Consider the following 26,875-nt stretch of genomic DNA (forward strand, 5'->3'; position numbering starts at 1 on the left):
GGTTATTGTCTATGGTTTTTGGTATTGCTGTGGTGGTGTGTGTGGGTTTTTTTTTGTTTGTTTGTTTTTTTTGTAGTTGTTTTTTAATATCTTACTCTCTACTTCAGTACCAATATATTGAAACAGTTTCTATCACAAAGTGAGCTGAGCAGTTGAACAAAGATTGCCTGGGTTGATTTCTGCTCAGATTTTTATGCTAAACAAATTTGACTGAGCTAGGTTTTTATGTCTACAGTGGGACCATGGACGGAGAGGAGACATCACCAAGTCATCACTCAGAAGAGAGCAGCATATTGGACCTCCCCTCTGTCTGTGACCTAGCAGAGGGCTTTCTGTCTCCACACAGCACTGAGAACAGTGAGGAACTTTTTAATTTTGTGGATACTTTTCCCTCTCCACTCACAGGTAACAGCTTCTGTCTTTTTACATGGCCTTCCTTTAGCCAGTGCATTATCTCTTTAGTCAGTGTGTCATTTGGATGAGTCAGTGGTCTGATTGTGGTGCATATGCCTTGTCTCAAAACACGTTTATTATTCCAGCTTGGTAGGTGTAATATGTACTGTAGGTAGAGGAAATATATAAGAGGAGTTCAAAGGATGCTCTCAGTTTTTAAAAGCACCATCTCTTCATGTTTTGTGTGATCTTGGAGGAAGAGAATTGCTTGAACAAACCCATAGCACGATCCTCCAGGCATCAGGAGGAAATACTGTCTCAACTTACTGTTGTCAGTAAGAATTTTTTTTTAAAAATCTCTTCTGTTAAGCTCTTTATGTGCTCTTTGTATCATGCATCTTTTACCAAAAAACTCAGGATGTGGCCTCTGTAATCTGTTACTTGAGTATTACAAGAGTGAATATTTGCTTGTGCATGATAAGAACTGTTTCCTTTTGGCTCCTGGGGAATATCATTTTCCTCATTTTCCTTGAGGGAGAGCTGATTCTTGCAGAAATAGTGTTTTAGACTGTCCTCTTCTACTCCTTTTATAGGAGTATTAGTGTTTCTGACGAGATGAAATGATGATCTGATTGCTATGCCTTTCAGCCCAACCAATGTGAATATATGGCAAGAGGCATTAAATCAAAATGTAGTGGCCCAGTGACGCTTCCTGCCATACACTGATACTGGCTGGATGGAGGATTGTAGTAATTATATGTAATGTAGTGGTGGGAAAAAACTTTGATCACAAATAACATGAGGAGATAGTTTTTTCAAGGCAATTCCACAGGGTGATGATACTCCTGATTGCTTTGGAATCTGAAGTAGTGTAAAAGTATAGTCTAGCTCCTTTTCTTCTGGTGCTGGGTGGCATATTTTGGCCTTGTAGAATAAAGAATTGCTTGGAATTAGATATGTGAGTGAGGATACTGCTATTTTGCATGCTAAATAGGTAGGCAGTGGGATCTACCGAACTAATTTTGCTCAGTTGATGTTCATGACTTGCCTGTGCTGTTGTCCTCACCTCTAATTGCGAGTCATCCAGAACCTGTAATGAAATATGCAAATATCAAACCTTGTTTGGCTTTCCTACGCAGGCCAGGAAGTCAGTCATCTTAGACTTCTAATGACACAGGTCTCCTACTGGATGCTCTATTAAACCACGATCCTTATCTTGTTGGAGAAACAATGTCTGCTTTGAGGTTTTGCATTCGTTTTTGTGAAAAAGGGTGGTGACCACCTCTGCAAAGAATGTCCTGCATAAGCCTTTTTCTGCTCTTCTGTGAAAGGAGGATGGGGAAGTTCCCTTGATGGGACAGACTGGAAGGCTTTTGTCTACTCATATTTCAGAAGCCCAGTGTTGCAGATATGAAGAAATTCTGGTAGCTCTGAGACAGTTCCTGTAATGTGTATAGGTGGCTTAATTGCTCAAACACAATTCAGTATGTCTTGGGGCATGAAGACTTGATTGCACTGATGAATGGGGAGCACAGAAGAAATTTGTGACCACTCCTCAGACTGATCTGAGGGATAGCAGCAGTGTCATATGTGGAAATGAAGATACGCAGCCCTAAGCCCAAATGATAACATTGGGTGATTTATTTGCAATGAACAAGTAGAATAGATTGCTAAATCATGGCACCAAGGTATGCTATGATGCTGAGTCCTGCCTCCTTGTTGTCTCTGCACTCTCTGCTGCTTTGAGGGATTCCAGGTATTCTGAAAAGGGCAGAACAGACCCATAAGCCCTCTCCTTCCTCCTTTTTTTTGAGTCCCTCACAGCCTAAAACCACCTTACAGTAAGAGTGGGATGCTCACTGTAAGAAGGAGTGTTCAGTAGTGAAGTAACTAAGTATCACAACTAACCCGTTTCATGCTCTGAACATCTTCCTTCTTTTCTCGTTATAATAGTATCAAACTGGTGTGCTTACTCACTTAAACTCTCTTTTTTTGTTTTTTTTTGATGACACTTCAACTCAGTAACCCATGGAGTTTGGTCAGTGTAGCAGAAAAAGCGGAAGGAGTGTTCTAAAAGCAGCATGTCTTTGGCACGCAAATTCTGTCAGCCATAGCTTGGAAAAGGAAGCTCCTTTACTTGTTTTTCATAAGATGTTGTGTACTGCTGCTGTGACACAGCCTGGGGTGGCTATAGCCTGCACCCCTCAATGGGCTTGAGCAGTGTGATGGTGAGTCTTCCCATTAAACCAGAAAGAATTTTGTTAGGGGTGGCATTCCTCTGATTCAAAATCATTTCCCGAGGGCCTTTGAGTCTCTGGGAATGTGACGGCTTCCTTAGCAAAGAAGCAGACTGACATTGCAGTCTATCTAATCTGACATTTGTCATATGAGCTGGACTTGAGTCTGACTAAAATACTGTGCCATCCCAACCTCAGGATTCGGAAATGAATATGTGGTATTCCTGGTGCCTGAGTCATTGGTAATAGGGCTTATTAGTCTAGAGTGGCTATATCATCTGAAATAGCAGTAGATAGTCCCCATTAGCTGTGAAAACTGGACCTTGTGATATTGTAGGCATCCCTAAGCAAGGGAAGAGTAGTCCTGCAGAAATAGTGCTGTGTAAGTGATGTGTAGATTAATGCTTTTAGGATTTGTGTGGAAGTGAGGGCTGTGCTCTTGTAACAGGTGTGTACTTTTTTGTGTATTGTTATTGTGAGTTCAAATATTTATGCAGCAGTAGATTGAAAAAAAAATAAATTGGGTCAGTGAACTTTTTGCTATGCTTTTTTCTTATATCGTCCCTCTTAACTGGAAAATAATTAAAAAAATAATCAAAGCTGACATTCACTGTCTGTGGTGTTTCTAATCTGCATCAGTGACTACAATACTACAGTAATACCTTACTACTTCCTTTAAACTGAGAAGAGCATCAGCAAAACTTCTTATTTGACAGTGACCAGGGTGAGAGAAAGGTCTCCAATTATTTGGTTTAATATTTAAAAGACAGCTGTTTATAATGGAGTAAGTCACTGGTGATGTTCCTTTTTCTTGTCTGGTCAGAACCGGAGTGTAATGAGGATAGTAGAAACAGTCTTTGCCTGAAAAGTTCACAACCTAAAAAAGGGTTAGAGAACAGCCTGCAGACATGGGAGTGTGCTTGGGGGATTGTCCCTGTCTGACATGTGGTCAGAGCTCTGCCCTGTCTGCCTGCATGGCTTTTTTGAGAGCTCTCGATCTTGAGAAAGATTGAGCCTCCATATACATTGTGTAGCTTCTGTCAGTCTCTTTTTCTTTGTCATGAGCAGTTAGGAAGATCTGTCCTTAAGAGGATGGGTAGGTAGACAGGATCATCCAGTGAAAGGGGAAGAGGTATGGAAAATGTTGCATCACGGAACACAAACTAGAGGAAGATGACCGTAGGAGAAGAAAGATGATGATGGAGTGGCTGGGTGGAGCAGGAAAACAAAAATAATTCACTGTATGATTGGAGAGACTCGTGTATGTCTAAATGCTAGCTTTTAGAAAAGCATCAGTTTGGGAAATAGAGGCTTTCAACCTCTCTGGAGTCACTACTTCGTTCTTGCAATTTGCTTTGTGTTTGAGCACAAAGTTACTTGGTTATTGTCCGTGAACTGCTGTGACCCCGTCAATACAACAAGTGTTCCAAGCTGGCCCTAGTTCTTATTCCTGCTCTATCCTTAGTGCTGGCACTGGTACTCAGGTGGGGATACTGATGTGAGGACAGCTACACTTGCTGGCAGCAACAGAGGTTTATGTGAAGATACAGAGGTCTGCAACATGTTCTGTCTGTCTTATAGAGTTACAATTTTTCCAGAACTGTGGCTTCTGGAAAAAGTAATGTTAGAACATAATCGCTTTTTCCTTGCGGGCAGCCAAGCTTTAGGTTCCTTTTGATCGATGGTGTTGTTCCTTTAGAAGCATGCAGTTTGTAACTGCTAGTGAGGGCCTGGGAGAAGCTGAGCAGAACCAAAGAGCAGTTCTGTGTGGCCCAGAGCCAGAGAGGCTGGGGTGAGGTGGTGAGTTGCCTATGGTGCTGCTGCTGCAGCTAAAATCAAGAAGAGGCCTGACCACAAGATAGTTCTGGTTTAAACCTAAAAGCTGTCATGATTTTTGGATTGTTTGGATTGCTTTTTTTTTTTTTTCTTTTTCCAAGCGGCCTGTGTTAATCAAAGCAGAAATTCCCAACCTGTTAATGCACCTCTCAGTTCTACAGGTAATTATGATTTCTCTGAAAAATATGCTACACATACCTACTGAGTTTACATGCTTCCTTTTGCTGTGGCTTGTCTGTGTCTGTGGAGTCACGTTAATGTCTGCATGTGATTTGTCCTTAAAAGCTCTCTCCTGTTTACCATGTCCTCTTGCCTGTCAAGAGTTGCTTAATCTCTTGCAGAATCGGGTTGTGTTTACTGAAATCTGGCATGGCTTGTGCTTTTTTTTTGTAAGGGAGTTGCACACAAGTGCTGATGTAGAAGCTGGAAATGAAAGGAGCAGGCTGTACTTCTCATGTCAGCAGCAACCTTTCAGGGCTGGCACTTGTTGGGTGCTTGGAGCTCCAGTTCAGTCCTGAGCTCAGCACATTCATTCATTATGTGGCACAGAAATTACAGGTGGCTGTTTGGGCTGCCACTGCTACCAAAAGTAGCAAAGTTTCCAAAATATCATTTTGCCTGGACATCTGGACACAAACAGAAGAATAAATGTCTTATGTAAGGTCTCATTTAAGAGGCCTGCGTTAGCTTTGTAAATGCAAAACACAGATGATATTTTAAATCATTTTGAGAATGAGCCACAGCTGGACTTAAACAAACAAACAAAAAACAAACAAAAACAAAAAAAACCCTCAACCCTTTAACTTGCATTTCTGACTGCAAAAGTTATAGAAACGTCTTTAGCAAAAAGATATAGGCTGCCCAAAAGGTATCTTACTATTGATTTGATGTGAAGATGGAGGCAAAGGTACAGTAGAAAAGTGCTTGGTGCTGGTATGAAGGACCTTGGACTGCAGGATGATAGCATTCTCCCACTTGTTAAACGCATTTTGGTTTGATCTGTGATCGAGAGCACCTTTAGAAATAACTGTGTCTTTCTAGATGAATGGCCTGTGCTTGACTACTTTTGACGTGCTGAGGGTCGTGGCTCCTGTTTGGAGAATTTCTGGAGTTTTGGTTTGTTTCGGCTGCCCTCTAGTGAGTGATGTTACTCGTTTCCCTTGCTACCAGTTTTCGAGGGTTGGTCACTTCCCTTCAGCTGGTGCAGATGTGTGCCTCTGTACTGAGCTCAGTCCTGTTAGTTTACTGCCACTGAGAAATGATGCTACACAGCCTCCAAGGCTGATGTGGGAATGTTGGCTGCTCACCATTCAGAGTGTGAATCTTGGCATAAGGAAGCTTATATTGCCAGTTTGTGGAGGACGTATTTGTTTTTGTCTGGGAATGGCCATTCTGTATCTTCTGTTACAATTACAACCATACCAAGATCTCACTGTTATGAGAATGAAGTGTCTTTAAACATTGGTTATTTTGCTTTTTGGGGTGCAGCTGTCATCTCCTAGCCTCCTCAAAAGTTCTGTTTTTATCAACTTTCTCTTCTTTTACCCCAGCTGGTGTAAGCACTCATTTATTTGTCAAGGCAGATGATCAGTTTAGCTTATCAAAAGCAAAGGAGCACCTATTTTCAAGAGACAGTATGTATGTTTCATGAATGATTTCTAATAAAGTACTCTCAAATATCATCAAAACATTAGAGGGTGTTTTTTTTTTTCTTCAATGTTTTCCAGAGGGGAAAGAAAAGATGAAATATCTCAAATCCTGAGAATGGTGATCCAGTAGGGCATGTACTCAAATGAAGGGAATTTGTCCAGCTCCACAGGAGTGATGGCCAGTCCGCCATGTGGGATAGCTCTGTGGCTCTGACAGCATTAAAATTCCCAGTGTCTCTTTGTGGCTCAGCTGTGTTGAATATTGAATGAAGCAGCAAAATGGAAATCATGCCAGTGTGCATAAAAGCAATACAGAGAAATGCACATCATAAAAATAAAGAACTCAGGACTGCTCAGTTGCTGAAGAGCTCTACCTCTTTGGTAAATCTTTTTTTTTTTTTTTTTTCAGGCATATATTATATAAAGCATTGCTGTGCTTTCCATTGTGTTACAGCCTCCCACAAGCAAACTTGGAATTTATGCATATCTGTTAGTTACAGCTGGTGCACAGCGCAACAGACAGCATCTCCAAATCAGAAAATACTGGGCATGTGAGTACAAGTGGTCAGAGTGGAGAGTGAGCGGTGTCATCTTCAGCAGCATGAATTAATGATGTCTAAAGAAACACCAGTGTGAGCAGAAGTGCAAGCCTGTCCCTGTAAGCCATCAGCTTTCCAGGACTTCTGATCTCAGTGCCTCAGATAGTGTGCCACTGTGTCCCTAGCTCCTGATGAATGGTCCTTTGAGGAATTTGTGCTTTTGGACACCTCACCACCATGAATGTGGGAGTTGGGCTGTGGGAGAACACTGGCTTTGACTTTCTTTGACCTCCTAAATCTCCTGAGTTCCTACAGGTTGAGAAAAAGTGAACAATCCTTGCCATTTCCTTCTCTAAACTATGTGGTCTTATAGGCATTGTACGCGTTCTCCCTCTGTAGTATTTTTTCCAGGCTAAAGAAGCCTAGTATGTTGGATTGATATATATATCTCATAGAACAGCCATTATGTGACATTGGCCATCTTTGTTCTGTCCTTTTGTGTGTCCCTTGCAAGCTATTCAGTGATCTTCTAGGGATACAGGGATGAGTACTGTGCAATGTCTGTGACGTGGCTCAGAGCAGCCTGTCGAGGTGCCATAGTCCTTGCTTTTATTTCTGTGTACGTTTTGCTGGTTATTTGCTGTGCACCTGCTGTTGATATTTGCTCAGTTTTAGTCCTTGTGTTTTCCAAGGTGCTTTTCCAGTCCTTCCTGGTTATAATGCTGTAGGGTTCGGCTTAGGCTTTGAAATAGCAAAACTAAAATGTGAAGACAGTGTTAGTGATTTTAAAAAGATCTACAGGCTTTAGAGTTGGGTTCAGTAGCAATTACAGGTATTTATGGAATCTTAAGTGAAGGAAATTTGAATTTGTGTATCTGTATGAAATGTCAGGGTAAGAGAAATATTGTTGGTGCTCACTTCAAAAAGGAGGCTGCACAGAAGATTCTGCAGGCATTCAGGCTGCAGTATTAGCTAATTCCATGAGCATAACATACATTTGTAGGTTTTCTTAAAGCTCCATCTACTGGAGATGAGAGACTGTGGATGCTTTACCTTACACCAACACCAGCAATCTGGCTGTTAACAGTAGAATAGTGAAGCTCTGAAGAGGGCACACATGGTATATATAAAGATAATATAAGATCTCATTAGTCTTTTACCAGTTGTCTGGTGAGAGAGAGGACCTGGTTCGCTTACTGGCTGTAACAGGCTTGCTGTGGGTACCAGGTGGCATGGCCTGTGACAGATACATATGCTGTGCCTGCCCTCTGGTGGGACTGGAATCATTTAATCTTCCCTTGCTCTATGGCTGCGGTATAACAGTCCCTGTGGGCCATTTCTGCCTTATCTTTATCTAAGCTGTCATTGCAGTCCAGGGCTTTTATTCCTCTCGTTATAGCTATCTGTGTTTGTCCGCTGCTGTGACCTAATCTAATTCAAACTGCAGTAATTTCATTATGGCAATTGTTCTGAAGGTGGCTGCAAGGCAATTTTGTACATATTTATGCCAACACTATTTTATCTTACCAGGCCAGTTAGTAGTCTGAGCTGTTTAAATAAGAGGGAATTAAATCCTGTAAATAAAAGACAGAGAACAAGACTTTGTTCTGTTCTATATGAATCATTTTCTATCCTCTGAAGTGCAAATGTGGGCTTCTTTGATGTGGAAAATTGTAGATTGGGAACAGAAACCACAAAACTGTGTGTTTCACAGGAGAATGATAGACCAGTTCAGACTATATAAAGCCTGTGCCTTTCAGTTGTCATTTGTAACCATTGTGCTGTTATTAAATATTATCAGGCCATATAAGAATTTCTAAGACAGTGGAAGAAGACCTCAAGCATTCTTACTGAGTGAGATAGACTGACATTACTGGATCAGGATGGGGCCAGGTGACTGGGTAGTCAGATGCTACTAGTTGTGCAAAGCTGCAAAATACTGTACAGAATGGCCAGAAAGCTACTCTTTGTATGGGTTCCTCCTTAATGGATGCTTCCTTGTTCTGTAGGTTTTTATTGAGTATCCAGCACAAAGCTTCTTCTGAGTCTGAAGGAGGAGTTTTGTTTTGTTTTTCAGTCTTATTCAGCTTTGTCAAAAACATTAGTGCTGTTCTTCTGAGTCATCAGTGGAGGTGGATCTGTCCTGGAGCAAGTGGCTGCCAAATATTGGCAGTGAACTGATGTGAAGGGAGCAGAGTGTTTACTGAAGCTAACATCACCTGTAGATTAAGGCCTGCTTGGAGTGCCCTCACTGCACTGAGCCCCCATCTGAGATGAGGTTGGTTTTTCTTGCCTGTTACAGGTCACTGAGCCTCTGGCTTGCACTCCAGGGAGATGTGGCTGGAGATTCTCATTTCTCCTATGGCATCCATTTGCACTGCAAAACTGTGATATAATTGCTTCAATTTCCAGTGGATTTTGTGTGAGAGAAATCTTTTACTGTGCCTCACCTGCTTACTCTAGCAACTGTTTTCACTCCTTGTTCCCCACCTAGGTGCTGGCTTTGAGCAGACAAGGAGTGCTGTTTGCTTCATGTGGTTAGGGTGAAGGCACAGACTATTCCTGCAGAGAAGAGCCTTGTCTGAATCCCAGCTGACTCCTTTCTCTTCTGCAGTGTTGCGATGCTGTGCGGGGATGCTAAGTGTCAGTAGAAAGGATATGAGTTGAAACAAAGTGAAGAATTCAGGAAAGGGAAACAGGAAATTAAAGCATCTGTGAAGTTAGGAGAAGGGGAAGATCCTGTGGAAAACAGGTTTTGTTGTTTAATCTGTTTCTGAGGTTTTGTTTTGACACTGTTTTGAAGCAGAGGAGCTCTAGGAACTATCACCAATGTTATTGTGGGGCTGGAAGAACGTGGGAAGACCTATTGCAATGGTACTGATGGAGGGAATATTGGAATATGTGTGGGTGCTGGACAGCCTTTCCTCTTTAGCTTTCTCCTTGGGATACCATTTTAATTACAGTTCATTTCTTCTTTTCCACTGAAGTTACTTTTTTGTGTGCTGAGTTCCTGGACAGCCTTCAATAGCTGTACTTTTTAACAGTGAGAAGTCACTGCTGATCAGTGTTTTCATATTGTTTAGATCCAGCAAATGCCCTGCCTCTCGTCTGGGGATATCTGTCTCAGTAAAACTTGGATTGGGTTTTTCATGCTATCTAAACAGGAATAATAGGAGCCAGATCTCATTGTATGTGTGAGCAGTGGGTGCTCTGTGTTTGAAAAACTGAGTGGCAAAGAAAAGAGTTTACTTTTTCTTCTGCAGAGGCAAAGTATTTTAAGAGAAGCATTGGCACAGTTTCATGTTCACTATGAGTGGGAGAAGGCCTCCCTGGCTGCTTTCACCCTCCAACCCCATTTCACGGGGAAGAAAGACAAAAAAACAACCCAATTAAGATAAGGAGAGATAACAAATTTACTACAAATAGTGAAAGGATATAAGATAATGACATAAAAAGTGAACTATGGGGAATAAACAAATGAGAGAGAAGGATTTAGTGACAGTGCTGCTACCGTGCTGCCTGGAAGCGAAGAGACCAGTTCACACCTATCACTTGGAATTGCACAGGGTGTATTGGAGACTCCTGGGAACTGTAGGCTGCCTTTTCTCAGTTTATCTTTTTCTTGGAGAGCCAGAACTCATGGTAAGAATAGCTGATACTGCCTGTAGGTAAGGCTCAGGAAATGCAAATGGCAAAGAATGTTCGGAGCTGGCTGTGGAAATGCAGCTTTCCAGCACTAAACAGCTTGCTGCGTGATGCTGTGTCCTGGAGTACTGATAAAACCAGGACAAGCATGCTTTGCAGGAAACAATTTGAGTGAAACTCCAATTTTCCTGAACAGCTGAGAAAGAGTAGACACAAAGCTGTCATGAGGCTTGTAAGCTAGGGTACATGTTTGATAATAAAGCACTTCAATGGTACAATGACAGCAACTGTAAAACAAGCTGGTGTACACATGGAAGCTCCCAGTTGCTTTGGAGTGCAAGAATTGCTGTGCAGCTGAAACTTTTCTACTAACTACTATTTTTAAGTTGAAGAAAAATGAAAATACACGCCCTGTATACTTAGGCCAGTGAAATAACTGGCAAAATTGTATGGAAGTGTGACTGTCCCCATTATGCTCACACCTGTTTGTGTGTTCTTGACATCTGTTGCTTATTTTTGTAGGGCTCCCAAGATCTTAGTTCCTTTCTCATATAGAAAAGCTGCTCTTCACAACTTGGCATTACGGTCTTGTTGCAGTGCAGATACTGCAAAAATGACTCAAGACACATACGTGCATTTAGCAGCCAGCAAATGGCAAAATGAAAGTGATAACCTCATTATGTAAAAATGACATTACTGTTCCATGCTGTCTGCAGATTGTGCTTTGGTCTTCCTGCTTGTCAGGCTGCATTTGCTTAGATGTGGGTGGTAGCGTTCTGTAAAAAAGGCTTAAAAATCCCAATTTAAATCAAGGAGTATGTCTAGTTAGGGCAGAATGATAAGGCAGAGCAAATTGGTTTGGAAAGCCATGTGCCAGCTAGCCAGCACATTTTTCTCATAGCACAGCACTGTGTCACCCAGCTTAGTTTGAGAATTTGAGGTGCAGTGAAGCTGCATCAGCCTGAAATCCAGCTGTGCCCAGGGCAGAGATCCCAGTAATGGTGCTGCACAGCACTCAGTTTTCTCTGAGCTTCATGTAGCACATATTTGTTCATTCACTTCAGGGTGTATCACCCCAAAGTTTTGAGTAACATTTGTTGTTTAGGGGGAGATTTGATGTTCTGGTAGTGTAAAGCTTAGGTAGAAAATATGACTCCTCAAATCTCTTCAAAAATTGTTGTCCATCTTTCTTCTCTTAAAGTTGCTGGCTTGCTGGCAGTGACTTTCATTTCTGATATACCCGACTGTACACATCACAGCCTTGCCACTCACACTGCAAAGCTTTGCCTTCTGCTCCACTCCATGGAAAGACAGTAGTTTGCACTGAAGCACGCATTTGAGCGTGTTTCTATATGAGTGTTCCTCCTACTCTGACAGTGCTTTTATGTAATCCATCATAGCTACTGCTGAGATAGCAAACAGCCTCCTGGAGCTGCATAAATAAATAATCAGAGATGTTCTTTTATTACCAATTTGCAAGGATAGCTTATGTAAGTAACATGTGCCAGAGCTGAAATACTGATATCTCTTGAGCTTGTCTGAGTGTCGCTGAGATAAGGTGGTACATGGGCCTGTATGAGTACTTGCACAGCCTAAGCAGTGAACTTGTTCGGTAATGAAGGCTCTCCCTCCTCATTACTCTGTTAGCAAGGTTTTTTTTTTGTTTTTTTTTGGTTTTTTTTTTTTGTGATTTGAATGTAAAACTAGAGAGTCTTGCCTTGTAAATTATCTGCCATGTATCCTGTTACACAAAACATCTTGGAGATCTCTCAGAGGCCTTAATTGTTTCTATGAAGTTCAGCCTTTTCTAGTTATCTGTTTAAACAACCATTTATGCACAGCCCGAATTTCTCCTTTCTCTTTTTCACTGGAAGGCATTCCCTGCACATACCTCTATCCTTGAAACCCTTTCTCAGACGTAGAGCACGGCTGTGTGCTAGAAAAATGATCGTTTGTCAGACCTGAAAATTGTAATTGATGCCCAGCAAGAGAAAAGATGATACATCTGCCCTGATTGTCATGGTCTCATATTGCTTCTGAATTCATTCTGTGACTTTGAAGCTTTTTTAGATGCTGCTCTGAATTGGCAATAGAGAAATGCATCTCAGGGAACCCTCAGTGGCTGGCAGCAGGGAGGAGGAGGAAAAAGGGCTGCTGGCGCTGCTGAAATGAGGAGCTGTCATCCTTGCTGTGCTCCCTGGACTCTACTTAGAAGGGAGGCCAGACTATGAGAGGATGCAACTTGTTCCAAACTAATTCTGCCACAGGATATTTGGAGTAAGAGCCAAGCAGAAGGCTGCAGGCAGGGATGCCTCTGTTCCCTGCATGTGAGCAGAGCTTCCAGCAGATTCAGAATCTGGAGCATTGCAGGTGATGCTCTGTGACTGTGTGAAAAGGTAGGGCATAGTGGTGCTACCTGCTCAGCCATACCAGCTTCTGAAATGTCTCTGCTCTCTGTAGTGATGTGTCTGAATCAGTCCCAGGATTGCAGGGATCACTGTGGAGCTGATCCCTGCTTTTTCTGTGTACTTTTTCAGTCCCTGCTTTTGAATTCACACACGGTTCTTGATGTCCCTTTTGCTTCTGCTGTATAGCATCTGGCTTGTGCCATGTGGATCAGGTCCAGATGAAATATTCCTAGAGCCTCACAGCACAGGCACCTATCTCAAAAATGAATTACGTAAGTGGGGGCAGTCTGGCCCTGGATTTAAACTAGTTGTGTCTGCCTTACTCTAGGCCTCATTTTTTTTTTTCCTGTTTCTGTGTTGTACTTAACTGAGCTCGTTGATGTGCAGCTGACAAGGCTGCAGCATAAAAGCACATAAAACAGTGACTCATAACCCTTTAGGAGCAGACTGTGAGTATAAAATACAGCACACTTTCATCATCCACACTATTTTTTTAAACAAAACAATGTAGCCCTGTGACTCAGCATCAATGTGGGTTATAGTGCATGAAGTTTTATCCTGGAGCCGCCTTGCCTCTAATTTCTCCCTTCATTTCCTAAGTTTAATGGCTGCCTTCCCAGCATTGCATACTGTAGATTTCACAGTGGCTAAATCCCTTTGGTAGCTCATACAGGCACATGTATATATTTCAATAAAATCTCCACAAACAGATGGAAGGCTGTCAGCCTGTGCAGTATTTCTGTGTTTACAATGAGCCTCTCCTCTAAGTCTATATGCAAAGGGTAGCAGGCAGCTGGTTATTCACTGCTATAATAAGCACTGGCAAGCAAATGGCAGCATTTTGCGCTGGTTGCAGTTCTTTTCAGCATGTTGAAGGTTTTCTGGCTGTGCTCTGCTTATGTTCATTTGTGGATGGAGGTAAGTGGTAGTTTGAGTTTTTTCCAGATTGACCGTGTTTTATGAAGAAAGCACTCCCTGTGGTCTACAGATAGTCCTATTCCAAAAGTTAGTTGAGTTTGTCAAGAAAATAAATCCTTTGTATTTCTACTATCCATAATTGTCCACAGACTATTTTATACAACTCTAATTATATGTTGTGTGGTAGTACTAAAGCCTGTTTTGTACTGCAGGCTGTTCATAGGCTATTGATGCCTTGCAGGAAAAAAAAAAAAAATAAGTCTCAAAAGACAAATAAAAAAGAATCAGAGAAAATTTAATATAGGAGAACAGATAAGTACAGCATAACATCTGCATTTTGATTCCAGCGGTGTCATAGGGGTATATTTTATACAGACCATTTTGTATAGAGGAAAAGGTAAGTCCAGAAAATACTAATGATTTAGGGAGGAATCTGAATGCTGTTTCTGCACGGTTTAGGAGATGAGGAAAAGGAAGGGCAGTAAAATCAATATTAAGCACTTTTTTACACAGCAAGTAGGAAGATTACAAAACTCACTGCTACAGGAAATTGAGGTTGAGATCTTAGCAACGTTAAAAAAAGGATTATACACTGGCTTGGATAATAAGAATAACCTATGTCAAGTAGTTCTTGCTGACACATTGCAGAGACGTTGAATATATAGGATGGTGTATACAGCTTGTACTAATCACTGCCTAGTTGGAAGTGTTGGGTCCCATGCACGTCTCCCTGTTTGCCACGTAGAACAGACCACGTGTGGAAGGAATGTAATGGACTCGGAACACTTGTGATCTGATACTGCCTGGAAACATCTTCCTTACCTCTTTAGAAAGGGCAAGATTCCTGTTGTGCAGATGGTAACAGCTATTATCAATGTTTTAGTGGGCACAACTCTTGCCATCAGTAGTCTGCACTTCTGAAGTACTTTCTTGGATAACCTGCTCAAAAACAGAAGCAAGAGGGGAACTGAGTATAGGGGCTGGTTGTTGGTTAACGTTCCAAGTTTAAAAATAAAAAAAAAAATGTTCACAATCACAACTCAAGGAGTTGGAAAGGACCTCTAGAGATCATCTATTCCAACCTCCTTCTAAAACAAGTTCTCTAAGTTGCACAAGGAAGTGTCCAGGCAGGTTTTGAATATCACTGGAGGAGACCCCACAACCACCCTGGGCAGCCTGTTCCAGCCCTATCACAGTAAAGAAGCTTTTCCTCTTGTTCATGTGGATCATCTTGTGTTTCAGTTTGTGCCTGTTGCCCTTTGTTTTGTTGCTGCAGAGCACTGAAAAGAGTCTGGCTTCATCCACTTGGCTCCCAGTCTTTAGACGTTTATAAACATTGATGAAATCCCCTCTCAGTCTTTTCCAGGCTGGATAACCCCAGGTCTCTCAGACTTTCCTCATTCAGGAGATGCTCCAGGCCCTCATAATCTCTGTAGCCCTCTGCTGGCCCCTCTAGGAGATCCCTGTCTTTTGAACCGGTGAGCCCAGAATTGGATGCAGCACTCCAGATGTGGCCTCACCAGGGCAGAGTTGAAGGGGAAAATCACCTCCCTCACTCTGCTGGCCACTCCATTTTGAATGCACCCCAGGGTCCCATTGGCCTTTTTGGCCACCAGGACGCACTTCTGGCTCATGGCCAACCTATTGGCCACCTGGGCCCCCAGGTCCTCCTCTGCAGAGCTCCTCTCCAGCAGGTCAGCCTGATGTACTGACGCATGCAGTTATTCCTCTATGCTTCTCTTGTATGAAGACTGCAGCTAAACATATCATCTTTACTCCTGGTTGTTGCATGGCACAAGTGGGATCTGCTTCAAGGCGTCTTGTAACTTAGGAGTAATTTCTTAAAGAGATGAGCTTTTGGTTGAAATTCTGGATTGAAGCTGAAACTGATTTACAATCTTTCATCTGCAGTCACTGCTAAATTTAACATTGCTCTGCATTGCTTCTTCTCTGGATGTCTAATGAGGCTATTCCTAGGTTAATTTTTCTCCTGATGCTGTTTTAATTAAAATGTAATGAAAGCAGCAGAAGATGCAAAATACAGTAACTTGAGAAAATCCGTTTCATGCTGCACCAGTGCTTTGTGATAGGATGTTTGTTATTGCTGCTAATTATTATTTTAGATGAGGCACTTGTCTAATAAATAGCATGTGTGAGTGTGTGAATCATCTGCAGAGCCTGTGGCAGCATTCCAGAGGTGAAGTTAACTCCAGTGGCTGAGTCACTGAATTTGCGCCAGTGGGTTTCATTCCTGCGTTAGATTAAATGAGAGGAAGTTTCAGTGTTCTTCAGCCTGGCAACCTTGAAACAGAAAGAAAAACACTTTTGTACTGTTAAGAAATCCTGCATATTAGCCCTCAGCAGTCTACTGTAGCTATGATTTTTTTTTCCTCCTAAAAAAGAGGAAACGTTCTTTGCAGAGGATGAAAGCAAAAGTGAGGTTGGAAGCTGGATCTTATATTGCGAATGCAAATGTTGTGCTCCATAATTAACAACTGCAAGATGCATGACTTCAGGAGTAAGTTAAATCATGTGGGGAAAGAGGGTGAACATACGTTGTTGGCAGATATGATTCTTCACAGAGAAAACTGAGTGCTGTTTTTGTCCATACTGTTCCCACACACATGCACAAAATATTCAGTCACTTCAATTCTTGTCGCTTTCTCTTGCATTAACAATGTCTGCCAAGGAGATATTTCTAAACAAGCCTCCCATTTGATCACAGATTAGTCAACTGCTGTTTCTTTACACCGTGCTACGAGTTGGTCATAAAACGAGGTTGTATAAAACCTTATGGTATCTTTTAGACAATAATCCAGCTTTAAAAAATGCACATGGCTGGTTTTAATACTTTGAAGTTGTAACTTGCATTGTTATTGCTGAAAGTCTTCCCTTTTGCACAGAAGAAAATGACTATGCTGATTCCAGATGCCAATATCTGTCTGTGTTTGTATTGTAGTGTTGCAGGCTGTGTTTTCTCGTACCATAGCAATGTGCCTCCTGCCTCCTTCTATTAAAAAAATAAAATAAAATAGCAAACCAGGTGTATAATCAATGAATATTAAGATGTTATAATTATGAAATAAACAGGAGAGTTAGACAAAGCAGGTTAGAATAACAAAAAGAGAATAGATAGGATGCTTACTCATATCCTGGGCTCGCTTATGAAACTCCAGCAGAGTGGATCTCCAGAAGAGATCCTTCCCCACTGGCAGTCAGCTCTTAGATAGGCCTAGGAGAAGTGGAACCAGGCTCCACCCCTTCCAGCAGCACAGGTGAATTGCCTTCATCTGTGCTCCTCTGGCTGACTCAGTGCTCGCCTCAGGTGATCAATCAGAGGTTCTGGCTGTGACTCAGCAGTTCCTGTACACCAGCGTAGCCAGTTCTTACAGGTAAGACATTTCAGAGGGAAATCCCTCTGAAAGGCTCTAGAAGGAGTCTCTGCTATCAGTTCATCTTTTCTCAGCTGCTTTCTAAGAACAGAATTTTCCTTTCCAAGCTGATACTAAACAAATGAGTGGCTGTTCAACAGCCAAATTCTCCATGCAGCTAAGCTGTAGAAAGGAATATACGGCATTACAGTGAATAACTGCTGTCCACCTGATAAATATCATAATTCTATGTGCCTTAAGATCCTGCACGTCTCAGTTCTTGTTTAGTTCTGGAGTAGATATCAGTATGACCAGAGGAATCCTAAGACAATGAGAGAAGACAGAAAGCTTGGTTTGATCCACTAGCCTCAGTGAACAGATGTAATCTGAATCTTTCAGGAGATTTGAAGCCCTGGCAGGACCCTTTACTTCTCCTTACTTCTCAAACAGACCTTCCTTATTCTTCTCAGCTGGCAAGTTGTTGGCTTGCTATAGAAATCTGGTTCTGTCCCTTGATTGTTGCATGATTAAGTGAGCAAGCTTCACTCCTGTTTTGAAAGCTATTGTAACTAGTAATGTGTTTGGAGTTTTCCTTTAGTAAAAGGCTTTTTCCTGCTTGGAGTCCAGTCATTCTGAAGTTTTGCATTTGGGAGAGCTTTTATTTCTGGCAGTTTGAGCAAGCCTTGGCTTTGATAGTAAGGCTATGATAGTAAGGTACCAAAATGGAGAAGGAAATGGTGTGCCAAGTAGCACCTTCTGGTCTCTGCTTTCTCTTTTGAAGGCTGGAGTATAACTATGGATCTAGTCTCTGCTTTCTCTTTTGAAGGCTGGAGTATAACTATGGATCTAGGTGTTACTCTGGCTTGCCAGTTATACTGCTACCATTACTGCATGTTATTGCAGAACAAAAGTTATTAGGCCAGAGCCAAACTATTTCTGGATGTTAAATGGTATCTAGTGTTATGACTCACCAAGACTTAGTTGCCTCTGTCTCTTCCTACAGCTGTTAATAACCTGAAGAAGAGGTTAAGTCCTCAGTTCTGCATCTATTAGTGCATCATCTACATGGCTATGTTGATTTTACTCTTGTTCTTTTCTATAATACTTTTCACAAAACTGTCTTTGTTTTCCTCTGGGCATGTTTGCAGGAACATCTCTGGTTTCATCAGTGTTCATGTGAATTACTCCCGGAGGCTCAGTATGGTCTTTGAAAAATACTGCTGTCCCAAATGTGCCTTGGTTCATGTTGAATCCTGCTTAAAGGCAAAAAAAAAAACTTAAGACAATGGAGGTGCCGTAAACCATCTGTTGTGTATCAGCTTTATATTGATTCAAAGGGTGCTCTTGGAGCTGGATGATGTGTGCCACCTTGCAGCATACGTGCATCTGTAGGACAGCATGTAAGTGAGCACTAATCACTTCATTTTGAACAGTGTCAGTCAGTGAATGCCTCCCAAAACCATGCTTCTCAGGGCACATTAGAGAGGACCTGCTGTGGATGGGGTAATTATTGAGTGGGTTAATTTGAATAAGTGAAATCTACTGATCTTTTCCTACCTATCCGTGGCTCCAAACACAAAATGTGTGGGGAACAAGTGCAGGTGGTGAGGTGTGGGGAGGAGAGCTCAAGTCTTGCCCAAGAGATGACTTTTTCAGCTGATAATGTATTTGAGAATGGTGCTCGCACACAGATGATGCTTTTGTTTGTCAAAACTGCAGAAACTATTGTGTGCCCTCCCTTGCCTTGAGCGCAGGCCTTTGCTCCAGAAAGATGGTGGGGACAAACAGATTTGAAGAGTAGCATTTTATGCGGGCTCATTGAGAGGTGCTGTATTGATGAGCTGTTGGCTGGGCATGGGAGAAAAGGGGATGCAATTTTTGGTATTCTACAGGTCTAATAGTCCTTTGCCTTAGATTTAATCAATCTCTCCAAGATCATATCAAGAATAAATATGGACATTTCTGGCTGAGAGTATAGTTGGGAAGCAGTCCAAAGAAGGATTCCTTTGCTTTTCTGGAGACTAATTGTAATTCTGCTCAGTGAGGCTTTTCTCCTTCGTAGTCAAGTCCTGTGCGAAGAGAGTATAGCAAGTCCTTTGATGGAGCTGGAGTGCTCCCTGTACCTCAAGGGCTTTGAGTTGCTCATGGATCTGAGCAGTGTCAACTTCAGACAAGAAACTGGGCTGCTCATGTTGTGCATCATAGATACTGGTGAGTGTTGCCCTGCACGAAATGCAGAGCCAAGAGTGCCCCGAGAAGGGGAACACCTTGACAAAGTCAAGATCAGAGTGGCAGCAAAGCCAAGGGAATTAAAGGCACGAGGCTGATGCTGATCCACACCTGTAGCATGGTGAGATTGCACCCTTCACTGCTGCTTCAGAGCACAGGGAGGGCTGGACATTGGTGTTACGGCCTGCAGCAGTCTGAAAAGTGGTGTTGGAAAAGCTGCTACAAAGGTGTTGGCGTCTCTTGTAACCATCTTTCAAATCTGTGATTTTATAATGTAACAGAATATTGCTACCTGGATGCTCTGCTCTTTGGGTAACATTGCAAAATGAACAATCAAGTTAGCTGTAAGAGGGTATTTTATTTTAATACATCTTAGCTTGTTTCCAGTAAAAAGAAAAAAAAGTTTGAAATATTCTTTCATATTCTCTCAGTAATCTGTTCATCTGTTCTTTCATCTTTTCAATATTTTTTAAATATTGGAAACTTTTTTTTTTTTTTTTTTTTTAAGGAAATTGTTTTCAGCTAGGGAGCTTTCATTCAACTTCTGTAGCACGTCTCTGTAGCAACAGAAGATCCTGATACTGGGCTGTAATTGAGTTTTGGGTTGTCTGAGCAGAGTTCATCTCAAAACCCAAAATCGAGGCAAAAAAATAATTTGTGCAGATGGTCTTCATAAAACAAAGGCAGATTAAATCTGGAGCTGTCACAGAAATGCTCTTACAGATGCATCTTCTGCAAAGTAATTACCTCTCTTGAGCCTGGTAAGTTAATCAACATCTTCTGTTTGTGTCTGCATTGAAAACAATTAAAAGCTCAACTCCCATATTTTAGGTAAACTTACAGATTCTCTGATTTTTAAGGGTAATTAAATTTATTTTGATATGTATCACAGTCCACAGTGTTCCTATTGTCCAGCTAGCTGTCTGTAATATAATTTACCTTTAGCCAGGATGTAATTTCTTTCCAATCACCTTTTTTTGCCTTGGGCTGGTTTTTTTTTTTTTTTTTTTTTTTTTCCCCTAAAGATTAGAAGATCCTTTTGTCTCCTTTCATGTAAACTACATTTTAAAAGCGTAGGGCTGTACTAACATAAGAGCTGCTGTTTTTTTGCATTTATTTGAAATTTTCTTTAAATTTGTGCTTTGCAATGGGAAGGAAAATTCTGTAAGGAGAAAATAGATGCCTTGTTATTTGTAATCTCTGGACATTTGTGTTGGGAGTCTGACCTCTCAATCATGGGGAGGCACAAGTAGACCCATAGGTGACATGGGGCAGCTGGTGTCCTGCATCTTCTGATGCTGCAGAACATCAGTTGACCAAACAGTGTGAACAGTGCCACAGAGAGGGAGGCTAGAAAGCTAGCAGCTACTGTTGATAAAGTTTGCCTGTTATCCCTATCTCTGAGTACTTTAATCTATGAATCTTTTTCAGGTCTATGCTATAGCAGACTGACCTGTTATTTTTTTTTATTATTATTACAAAGGATTATGGTATCTGTGGGATGGAGGGACACTAGAACCATAGGATCCTTAGAGTTGGAAGGGACCTTTAAAGGTTGGCTAGTCCAACTCCCCTGCTATGAACAAGGTTGATCCAGCATCACCTTGAAACTCTCTAGGGACAGGACATCAACCACGTAACTGGGCAACCTGTTCCGGTGCTTCACCACTCTCCCTGTAAAAGATTTTCCTTATATCCAGCCTAAATATACCTTCTTTAAGCTTGAACTACCTTCTTTAAGCTTGAGCGCTACGGGCACAGCAGAGCCTTTTTACAGAAAAGTCATAAAATCATAGAATCATAGAATGTTTTGTGTTTGAAGTGACCTTTAAGATCAACTAGTTCCAACCCTCTTGCTTTAGGCAGGGACACCTCCCTCTATACCAAATATTTGTTTTATTTTAATTCTCGGTGACCTTTATTATATCTGGACTCAATTCCTTACTCAAGGGCTTCAGCCATTCTTCGTCCCTTTAACACATAAAATATTCTTTCAGATAAAGGAAGCTTTAGATTGTATCTGTTTTGTCTTAAAAGTCACAATTAACCTTGAGCAGTAAAAGTGGCCAAAAGGAGATGGAAGAATGTGAAAATGGATTTGTCTGTAGAGCGGACAAAATGAAGGACTGTTGTGCTGTGATAGGTTTTAATGTTTTGGAGCTGAGGGTCCCTTGGATGTCAATTTTATTTTCTGAGAGTTGTCCCGACTTAATTAAATTAATAGAATATGAACCTACTCATTTAATTTGCAAGTTAATGATGTTGTCCATATCCAGGTTATTTTTGCAATCACATAATAGAATCATAGAATCATGAAGGTTGGAAAAGATGACTAAGATAATCTAGTCCAACCATCCTCCTACCATCAATATTGCCCACTGACCACATCCCTCAGTGCCACGTCTCCGTGTTTTTTGAATACCTCCAGGCACGCTGACTCCACCACCTCCATGGGCAGCCTGTGCCACTGCTTCACTGCTCTTTGGGAGAGAAGTGTTTCCAATATCCAAACTGAACCTCTTCTGGCACAGCTTAAGGCCATTCCCTTTTGTCCTATTGCTGTTGCATGGAGAAGAGGCCAACCCACACCTCACTACAACTTTCCTTTCAAGCAGCTGTGGAGAGCAATGAGGTATCCTGAGCCTTTTCTTCTCCACATTGAGCCATTCCAGCTCCCTCAGTGACTCCTCATAAGACTTGAGCTCCAGACCCTTTGCAGTTTCAGTGCCTGTCTTTGACATGCTCCAGGTCCAGTATCTTTGGATATTGGCGTTTTCTGGCCCATTTTTCTGTACCTGTAACTACACCATCTTTAAGAGACATAAGTGTCCATTCAGTCTGCAGAAGTGCCGTTTCTTATGAGGTCAGCAAGGCTCCGAGAGTGGCTTAGGAGAGCAATCAATCTGCTGGGAAAATGTAAGATTAAGGAAGTGGGTTGTCAAGGTGGCAGAATACTAATTCATTACTTTTATCCTTGGATTCCACATGTTTTCTACACTTGAACTGAAATAAGCATTAAGTAGACTTTGAAGTCCAATTTCAAGATAGGCTGAAAATGTTCACTGAAAGCTTTTACTTCAGAATTCCCTGCTTTATTTACAAATAAAACAGATGTATTTACTACAATTACAGAATCCAATCTGTTTGAATTAGGTTTTCTTTAGGCCATTTAAAACAAAATTATTAAGCTGATCGTAAATGCTGGGGATAAAAAAAAAACACAGAACAACTAAAAGAACATCACCAACTTGTGTAGTCTGGCTATATTATCTATACTGTCAAATCCCACCTCACCAACCTATCTCAAATCTGAACCTTTAACTTTGCAGAATCACCAAGGTTGGAAAAGACCTTCAAGATCATCCAGTCCAATCATCCACCTATCACCAATAGTACTCACTAAACCATGTCCCCCAGCACAAAATCCAAATGTTCCTTCAGCCCGTTCCAGTGCCTGACCATTCTTTCAGAGAAACAGTATTTCCTAACGTCCAGCCTAAATTTTATCATTGTCCAATATTTAGGCATTTGTTGCTTTAAATATTTGCCTTTTCCTTTCAGCTGGTGAAGTGCTACATTAATATGATGTACTGTTTGCATCAGTGTTTGCCAGGAGCACTAGTAAGTGGCTCCCAGAGTGCCAGAAGTAACTAAATATCGTCCCGGTGGGGGCTGATTTAAATATATATCTCCTTTTTATTTCAATGTGGACTGATTTCAAAACAGGTTTTCTTTTCAGATTACTTTTTCATGCGAGCTAACAATGTGCAGTTGCTGAAATTTTCAATAAGTAGAGCACTATTTGCAGACATACCGACCTTCACTTGCTCTTTAGGATGCAGTTGCACGTGGAGACCTGTATTTTCAGTTAGATGACAAAAGAACAATGGAAATTGCTGAGTGCCTCAATAACATTGGTTGTTTCACATTTAAAATACAAACCAGATGCCTTTGAGATTCTAATCAATTGACTACAAGTTTACTGCTGTTTCTTCATATCTGGTTGTCTGCTTTCCCAGACCCATACCTGGGGAACAAATTCTAAGCAAATGTGTTTGTAATTCATCACTCTGCTCTTGTGGAAGTCATACAAATGTTCTCCTGTTGCTTGGAAAAAAGTCGAGGTTGTTCTAAAAACAGCTGGTTTTGCTGTTTTTAAATTCTGCAGGTATTTACACAAACAAATATCAGATGGGTTTTGAAAAATGCATTGCAGTGTTTGTAGATCCATGCAGCTTTTATGAAGATTAACGTAGCCTTAACACTCCTACCTATTTTAGAAGTGTTGTCTTTTTCCCTGCCTTGTTAGTTGAGTGATCATTTTTGAATGAGGCGGCTAAGTTCAGTTAAACAATATCATGATCTGAGGTTGGTGAAAAAACGTTTCCTTGGGTAAAGGAAAATTTGAATTGCTGCAACTTGCTCTGGCTTATCTGTCCTTTTATTTACCTTATTTTGCAGGAAATAATTAGTTTTTGTTCACAAGTAGTCGTATAAATATTTTCAAGCTGTGTGCAGTAATGCAAAATCTTTTCTGAACATTGTTGTGTGGCTTAGACGTCTGTGTTGCAAATGTAATGGAAAAATATGCTGTGTTTGCAGTAACTATCACTAATCACAGTTCATCAGTAATTGAAGATGTTACTGAAGAACTGTCTGAGCAAGCAGTTCTCACCGAGCCTCAGGCTCTTGTACAGCCTCTCAGTAGAGCATCCAGCACAGAATTGCTGCTGGCTAGCTAGGCAGTGCTTGATATGGTATAGGGAATGTGGTCTTCCACTTTGGCTTTGAAAAAGATCTGGGCTCTCACTGACCTTCATGGTTTGCCTCTAGTTGTGTGCATGAATAATTCAGTTGAAGTCTTTGGTTTGAGGCTGAAATGAGAGGTTTGAGCACACACAGATCTGCTTATGGCTAAGAAACCAGCATAAAGTGCAGGATTAATAGGCCGTGGAGCCAGCAAAGGGATGCAAACAAACCTGAAGTGTGGAAAAGCTTTTACTGTTTGGCCTCAGAGGACAAAGCTGTTACAGCAGGGGAGCACCAAGCCGTTCTCATGACTGGTTAAGAGGACAAGGTGAGAAAATAGGAAAGTTGAATGCTGTATTTTACTGCTGAGTGACTTTTCTCACTTTTCTCCTTTTTAAAGTCAAGTCATACTCCTCTTTTAAAGACTTTCTCCCTTATGGTCTGTCTTTCTGGCTTTTAGTCTATTCAGAGGCTTATAGAACCACACAGCCGTGCCACTATCTGAGAAGTGAAGCTTGGCAGGTGAGCCAGCCCATTAAGGACCTGAAGATTCACTCCTCTTGCACTTCTTACCTTATAAACATTTCCAATTTCAATTTGCGGATGCTTGCAATGCAGAAATTCCTGCAGAAAGCTGATTGATTAAATGGCAAAGCACTTCTATTCAAAACCCAATTTTCTGTGGTTCTGATGAAGAGACTTTTAGAGATTCCCAGCAAGACATGCAGATAATTAAAAAGAAACCCTTGTGCTTCTCATTCTCCATCATTTGTGAACGGCCTGTAAATGTGCCCATCAGTCTAATATTCTCTTTGCTTGTTACTTACCTTCAATATTGCGAAAGGACTCGATGGCTCAGATGTTTATACAGCATGCTTTTAAACTGGTGAGCCGAAATGCCACAGACTAGTGACAAACAAATACCTCTAAGTTATTAAACTTGTATATCTCACTTGCTTTTCATTGCACTCTGTCGAAATTACATTTTCTGCCTCTTGAAAATTTCTTGATGACTGTTTGATATATCTGACTCTGCTTTCTTCAATATGAGGATGTTTGTTTAGCCTGTGGAAAGTTCATAGATGGAGATCGGTATCTTGCTTCCATACAGAAAGAAACTTTTTTGAGTCTTTTTTTTTTTTTTAATAATAATAATGATTTTAGTCAATATGTGATGTACAAACATTTTCTGGCAGTGCACAAAAAGCAGCCCCAGGCTGTGTGACTGGAGCTGGGGACAGGACAGAGCTGCTCTTTCATTGCCCAGGTGTTGTGTGGCTGACTGCATGTCTGCACAGCGTCCTCCATGCACACAGCTGTATCCAGCCTGTGGGGAGGCTGGGAAATGCCTCACTCTGTGTTCAAATCTTTGTCAGAATATCAGTAGATTTCTTTACTTTTGCATGTGCTGTTTGCCTGTGCTTTTTAAGGGTTTTCTTTGTTTGCTTTTCTTCTACATTTATGTTTATAGTAAATGCAAGCCTTGCTATGCTTCTGTGACATACAGCATATTCTCAGGAGCATGATGCAGACAAGAGGCACAGCTTTACAGTCATCTTACTGCAAGGAATTTCCGGAAGCCTAGATCTTTGCCAGTGTCCCTCTGTTGTTCTTGTGAAAGTTAGTCCTGACTGGAGGTAGAAAACTTAGATCTGAAGAAAGACAGACTGCACGTGTTCATCTATTTCTTTGACATTACAGAGAATAAGTCCAATCTCTGAGCAGCTCTTTTGTATGCCCATATTGATGCTTTCGGCCTTAGAAAAAGACAAAAAAGGAGGACTTCCAAATCTAATAGCCAAAGATACCTGTCTTGTTTCTCTGTTGTACAATATGTGTACAATAAGCTGCTACTAAGGAATTAGTAGCATTCAAGTTGCTAAAGGTGACCTCACTGTCTTCCAAAGAGCTGAAATCTCTCTGGCTTCTGTGAAACTTGAGAAGAGCATCTGTGTGCTCAAAACTGCTGCAAATCAATTCACTGATTTGGGATCCTAAATAAGTAAGCAGAAATTTGAACAAAATAACAGATGTAAATGACTGGGGAGGTTGAAGAATTGGGAGGAAGTAATATTTCATTTAGTCTTCACTTTTGTCTGCCATATTTGACTGAATTTTCCACCTCTGCTGTTTAAGTGCTTTCTGTTCCCCGCAGTACCAGGTTTACATGTGTCCTGTGGTACCCAGGCATCATTTTCATTGCATTGCTCCCCTTTGAGATGGATATTATAATATTATAGAATGTTAGTCTCTTGCTCTCAGAAGTATGTACAAGCAGTATAATTTTAACCACTGTTTAAGAAAGGTGCTTAAGATGATCTTGTTCTGCGATATTTTCTTGGTCTAGAAGCTGTCTGGATAAAAAAAAAAAAAAATTGTGATTCTCAAGTTGCTTGCAGCGACAAGAGCTGGGCATATGTGGTTGGAAGGCTCATCTTCTGCTTTATCTGTATGAATAGTATTGTATTCTTGTTTTGTTGTTGTTTTTTTTTTCCAGGAAAGCTGTCATGCCTGTCACTCTACAATGAAATGCGGAGAGTAGAATTCTTTTTTAAAACTGTTGTTGAAATTGGAGCTATTGATCACCAGTGAGAGCCATCTGTTTGTCTTCTCGCCAAAGGCATCAGCTGAAAATTGCTGGTTTCTCTTGAGTGCTGAAAATGTGTGACTGAATGAAAGTATTTCGTATATCAATGAGGGATATTGCTTTGGGTTTTGTTTTTAATTCTGGGAACTGTAATGGTACTGTATTGCCTGGTAAGACTTGTGCTGTAGAGTTGCTTCCTGTCATTGCGAGTGGTCATTATTGGAATGAGAGGCACTTTTCCATTTTTCATTTCATCCCCATCCTCCAGAATGGGTGCCTGCAGCATACAGTGTGCTATCTGTTGAGACCCATTC

At 41.2% G+C, this 26,875-nt stretch overlaps 1 protein-coding gene across 1 annotated transcript in view; it reads left to right on the forward strand.

Moving 5' to 3' along the window:
- Positions 1-242: 242 nt before the first annotated feature.
- Positions 243-26,875, forward strand: part of SHLD1 (shieldin complex subunit 1) — a gene marked incomplete at both ends in the record, with an annotated part of 35,135 nt that continues 8,502 nt past the window's right edge. Inside the window, one exon of the mRNA XM_079532652.1 lies at positions 243-405. Within this exon, the coding sequence (XP_079388778.1) occupies positions 243-405 (163 nt within the window). The remainder of the gene's footprint in view (positions 406-26,875) is intronic.

Source organism: Tetrao urogallus (assembly GCF_951394365.1).
Source record: "Tetrao urogallus genome assembly, chromosome: 2".
NCBI classification, from domain to species: domain Eukaryota; kingdom Metazoa; phylum Chordata; class Aves; order Galliformes; family Phasianidae; genus Tetrao; species Tetrao urogallus.